Source organism: Sinohyriopsis cumingii, chromosome 5 (genome assembly GCF_028554795.1).
Source record: "Sinohyriopsis cumingii isolate HCF-2022 chromosome 5, ASM2855479v2, whole genome shotgun sequence".
In the NCBI taxonomy this organism is placed as follows: Eukaryota; Metazoa; Mollusca; class Bivalvia; order Unionida; family Unionidae; genus Sinohyriopsis; species Sinohyriopsis cumingii.
The window spans coordinates 29,946,880-29,953,042 of NC_142965.1; the positions used below are offsets into that span (position 1 = coordinate 29,946,880).

A 6,163-nucleotide genomic window follows, 5' to 3' on the forward strand; every position below is an offset into this window, starting at 1 on the left:
TAAAAACATTTTTAATTAGCTTTGCAATTTCACAAATATTTTTACATCTGCTCTTCACACTCATTGATTTGGTGCAAACATTTTTATGATAAAAAAACTGCATGTTAGCAGAAGACAAACAATGTTCTTCTTGTTCAAAAAAGAGGTTCTTTAATGAAATAAATTTAGTTCCATACCATTACTTTCTGGCCTGATGGGCCCTTGTTCTCCTGTGTCACAGAATCAACACTGAAGGATGCAGCAGGAACCACTGCAGTATGGGCTGGAAATGGGAAAACAGAAAAAGCAATATAAAAGGCTGGTTACTGATCAACTGCACAACTAATATACATCTCTCTGTCTCTGTCTCTGTCTGTCTGTCTGTCTGTCTGTCTGTCTGTCTCTCTCTCTCTCTCTCTCTCTCTCTCTCTCTCTCTCTATATATATATATATATATATATATATATATATATATATATATATATATATATATAAACCCACTGATCTCAACCTCAGTTATCTCAAGAACCTGTGTATGTTGAGCGTTTCAGTCCGGTCTCAAACAAATCCTTTTCTGTTATGCAATTTTTCTCTGCTTATCTCAACACCTGTTAAGTCGATAACTCCATTATATCAGGCAAATGTTTCAGTCCGAAGTAACACATAGACCCAATTAATTCGATGAAATGCAACTTTTAATGTCCAGCTCAGAGCAATTTTACAAGAAATGATCTGGACTTTCCGCTACATCTGGTACCTTGTTGGAAAAAGTCGGTACAAGATTAAATTTTACTGGTACAAATGGTAACCAAACAATGTCATCAATGCATGGTTTATCACTTGCATAGAGTGGAGAAAATTATTTTGTAAACAATACTTCAGAGTAAGGAAACTGAATGAATGAGTTTCTGACCTTTACAGAAGCTGCATTCATAATGGACATTATCATATGTCAACACCACGACAATATACTAGTTCATTCCAGACAGCATTGCAAATTTGATCTTATATGTAACTCAGAAAATGTTCTGGTTAATAACATCATTAAATGTATCTAAAAATAGCTAATTTGTTTTACATAATATATTTGAAACAAATTGGTAATAGTTAAAGTGTCTCCATGTTTTGTGTAATCATTCAACATCACATGGCCAGATCATGTGATTCACATTAATCTATAAATAGAAACCTGCAAACTTCCAAATGAAGCTGCCCCTCCAACCCACTTTGTTATTAAATTGTTTCGAACAAGAGTAAATAAAAGCACCAATAAAAATTCCATAGTACCCAATATCTTTTTTTTAAATGAAGTTGCTGATGCTGTGCCATGACTAAATATTTTTCAACATAAATGGAGAGTGAGTGATAGGAGTTAATGTCTATTAAACAGAATGAGAAGTGCTTTCATTTGTATAGTTTTTATCTTGAATATCAAAGTCTTGCAATCCATCCAAGAGATCAGATGACTCTCTTTCTGGTGCTGTGTTCTTGCAGACGATCACTGATCAAAGTCGGGAGGGATATGGGACTACAACTGTATGAATAGAATAAATTGGCTTCTTACTGAATTTGATGTTGAGACAGTTAACTTTAAAGACTTAAAACATACTTTAGAGTCTGTCGGTATATGAATATTGACAACCTCATCTTTTTCCAGTAGAGAGGCAAATGTTATCAGTAAAAACTGGAATACCAGCATCTCATAACACTGACCATGTAACCAACAAAAACTCCACAACAGGATCCAACGAGCGATCAGATCCTATGAAGACCTCTTGACCACTGTAAAAAAGCAAAAACTGAAGTGGTACGGTCATGTCTCAAGATGATCTGGACTGGCAAAAACAATCTTCCAAGGCAATGTGCGAGGATGCAGAAGAAGAGGCAGACAGAAAAAGAGGTGGGAGGACAACATTAAGAGTGGACAGGCATGGGATTTGGAGATTCCCAAAGAGCAGCAGAAAAATGGGAAAGATGGAGAGAATTGGTTTTGAAGTCAACTGTGGTGCCTGAATGACCTCTTGGGTTAATGGTTTGATGATGATGATGATGATGATACTGGTGTCAAGGTACCTCTGATGATCAACAAAAACAACCAATTTTCATGCACAATATTAGTAGGTACATTCTGCTGCTAGTCACAAGTCAACACTAAAAAAAAGAAAATGTTTTTAACAAAAATATAGGCCTACATGTACATGTACTTAAATTGGCCAAAATTTCGGACAGCATGAGAAACTAATTGTCTTCTTCAGGCTACCAAAGGGATGAGGCTACTCACAGGGAAATTTAAAACAAACTTTAAACCACTGACATTGTTGTAGTAACGTAAGTGTTTTTAAAACTGTGTGACTTGTTACTAAATCTCATGTAAAAGACCTCCAGTCTTTTTTTCTGCAAAGACTGAATTATATTTTTATTGTGCATTAGAAATGCCATTTGTTTTCAGAAACAAAACTCCTCATTTTTGGTACTTCCAAAACTCCTCATTTTTGGTACTTCAGTTGCATAATCATTGTTCTGTAGTAGATTTATGAACTAAAACCTGATATCTCTGGACCTGGTTATGTCAACGTTTTAAGACACCCCCGACACAATCAAGATAACTGGGTTTGGCTCTGTGTGTGTGTGTGCGTGTGTGCGTGCGTGCATGCGTGTGTGGGTCCAATTGTGCTCAAATTTTACAGATGTAACAAATAAAGTGACAGTTAAATACACGAAGACATGTTTTGGGTAGAAGTTCTTGTGGAAATTAAATGATTCATCAAAAGAAAGAAGTCAGAAAAACCAACTGCATCCAAATCTAACGGCCTTAGGCAGTTTTATTTGTAATAATAATAATAATAATAATGGTGACTTTGTATAGTGCCCAATCTTTAGAAGCTCTAAGCACTTTACAACATTAGATAACACCTAAAACATATATGATGATATGATTACGAAAAACAAACACCATGAAATTAGAAACCAAAAATCATGCTCAAAATAGTTATGGTGTTAACTTCCTTTGATGAAGGTTGTAGCCAGCTTGCTTTGATGAAGAGTGCATGTGTTATTAAAGTTGCCACCAAGGCCAATGCTCGTTTGTTTTTTGTGGTGGCAATGAAACTGAACAGGTCATCAAAAGAAAGAAACCAGGAAAACTAGACTATAGTTTAACTATACATTCCCGTTTGTTTGTATCCCCCTACTGATTTCAATAAGGAAAACATTTAATGTGATAAAAAGTACACAAACCTAAGTGAATTGAATCACTGATTTGATTTGTAATTTATAACCTGACCGTGACCAGAATGGCACTAATACTGGCATCCCCTGCACCTTTCATGCTTAATGGACTTTACATACGAACATGGCACCATATTGCATACACTATGGGCTACTTTATTTCCATCAGACAACATAATGACGTAGTTCATCCTATTCAGCAACTGCTACATAATTCCATAAATTACCATAATGGTGAGAGTTTGGAATTATATCCCTTTGCACACATGAGCATAGAAATTAAACTGCTTGTTAAATCCATGTGAAAGGCAAATTTGTTTTTGTCATTCTTTTTCTTTGCCTGATTCGACATTGTAAAGATCAGAAGCAATGTATGTACAACTGTAGTCATGCACACACCCCTTTGCTAAAAACAGACTTGTCCAGGAACTGGAAATGGATCTCGAGCGTGTCTGTCTATTATATTGGAAACTTTCGTTAAGCATGAAACGCACAGATGATGACAGTGTTAGGGCCACTCTACTCACTGTCAGGTTAGAAATTATAAATCAATAAATGAATTCACTAAGTTCCTTGTACTTTTTATCACATTAAAGGTTTCCATTATTGAAATTTAAGGGGGTACAAACACACGGGTTGGAATAGTCAGACTATACATCCAAATCTAACAACCTTGGACAATTTTATTTGTGATTATGGAACGAAATTAAAATTCTGGGGTATATTTCAATTTTCAAAGTCTTTTAAAGACCTGAGGGTAATCTGCTTGATTTTCCCAAACTTTCAAGGCCTTGAAAATGCTACCTCATTTTTCCCAAACTCTCAAAAACCTTCAAAGATCATATGCAGCCTGCTATATAACCTGTAATGTGATGATGCACCATAAAAATACCTACATATCTAACTCCCCTACATACCTATTCTAACAGGCCATTTAAGACAAAAGAAAGCTAAAATAAAAAAGAAATTCTTTTCAAATAAAAGTGTAAGTGCTAAATGGACTTAAAAAACGCTGAAATTAATGTTGTTTTTGTAATATTTTATTTTAAAAAATCATTCTTTTATAATCTGTTTGACAAGCTACTACCATCCCTAGAAGCCACATTTTACTGGAAGAAGTTCATACGATTTGAGTACCCTTAAAGCAACAACCAGCAGGACAAAGTTCATGCATCAATAATTACCTTGATTTGCCACTACAACTGAGGCCTTGCAGGAGCATGCAGTATAGACATCACCAATCCATGCCATAACTTTCCGAGTTAACGAGCCATTTCTGCTCTTTAAGGAATCAACATATGGGACTGCAAATGGGAAGAGAGTAAAAAAGTAAAAGGCTGCTTACTAATTGAACCTTTAAAGATTTTTTTCTTCTATTTATTCTTTATTATCCATAGTAAGCTTAATGGCTGAATGTGTAGAATAAAATTAATCAGAGTGAAAATCCCACTCTTGTTATCATTATATTAATCCTCATTAAATTCTGCACCTCTGTATGAATACACAATTTTGTGGCTACCTGCATCATGATGATATCAGCTGAAAATTTAACTTTCACTGGACTGTATCATGTTGGTTTCTCCCTCCATCTGCTCCAAGATGAATCAAATGAAGTCCCTTCCTCTTCTGCTGATCTCATACTGACACATCTTGCTGGAGATAATTGTTGGGATGTCAACTTTTCATTCAAATCACACTCCTCAAACTTCAAGACCATTAGCAATCAAGTTTTACGCTAGAAGGCAAGCTCAAATTTGCAGTTACAATAGTTACAATTACTTACTTTTTACATCATGTTTGGTATTTTATAAAACCACATCAGTGCGTTTGCAAGTGAAAATCCATCATGCTCTATTATATTCACCAGTGGTACATATATACATACAAGCTTTCTTTTTTTCTCTTGCGCACACACAACAGTTGGGTCAAGTTCAATAGACCTAGCAGTATTACTGCAATGTCAGCAAGTCATAGGACACTATATGTCTTGGGACACCCTCAATTATTTTCAAAAGCAATTTTTTATGACCTATACAAATTTGGACAAGACATTTTTACAGTATATGGTAGTCTGCTCTTATGTAAGCAGCCCTTAATAAGTATATGTTTACGGGCCTGGATTTCTATCAGAAAACATGAGGCAAATAAACCAACTATAATCAAAAGCAGATGAAACAATGAGCTCACCCAAGTCAAAAGTGAAATTAATAATATGTGGAAAATTACAATTAAGGTTAAGCCAAAACACAAAACAAAAATGAATTAATGTGGAAAGGTAATTTATGTGGCTCCCAATCACTAATGACCCTGTCAATGGTGTGACTATATGTAGACACCCCAACAGTACAAGCTAGTGTGAACTAATGGTAATTTCCAGTTGGGACTCATCAATACAATGTGCAAACATTTATATGTAATAGTAACAAAACATAGTGTAGACCTTTCTTCAGTAACATCAATACACAGTACAGACCTTTACATACAACATTATCAATGCATACTACAGACCTTTACATGTAATAGTTTACCAGATATGCTGATGGATGGTGTAATAATCCACAAGACTGACTTAAAATCCCTGTGACATATTAGATAGGATGGATCTTGTATCAGCAAAAGCAAAAAACTGGTAAACAATCATAGCCACCTAGCACTGTTCAAGGGAGGTAAAAGCAAGGGTTGGGAAGAATTTCTTCCCTTTGTTTTTGACAATTTTCTTTTTTCTTCCTCTTCTTCCTCTTCTTGTGATTGCTGGATTGGATAGCTAACAGAGCATCTTCCATATGTTAATGTCATCAGGTAATGTATTCAAAAGAGAAATTGAGATCTTAGTGGATGATTTACCCTAAACTGGTAGGCCAATAGTGTTCATAATTTACAGATTAATAACGTGAACACTACTGACTGAGTTCCCGCTATAATTTGGACTAGATTATCTCTGTAAGGGATTGCATGA

The 6,163-nt window shown here is 35.2% G+C and overlaps 1 protein-coding gene across 2 annotated transcripts in view; it reads right to left on the reverse strand.

The window, feature by feature from the left end:
• LOC149798869 (uncharacterized) overlaps window positions 1-4,504 on the reverse strand; it is a 38,805-nt gene extending 34,301 nt beyond the window's left edge. For both annotated transcript variants that reach the window (XM_089957784.1, XM_089957783.1), the window contains exons 1-2: window positions 4,392-4,504; window positions 177-262 (exon numbers count right to left, since the gene is read on the reverse strand). In XM_089957784.1, coding sequence (XP_089813910.1) covers window positions 177-262; window positions 4,392-4,458 — 153 coding nt within the window. In that variant the 5' untranslated portion in view covers window positions 4,459-4,504. The remainder of the gene's footprint in view (window positions 1-176; window positions 263-4,391) is intronic.
• Window positions 4,505-6,163: the final 1,659 nt, after the last annotated feature.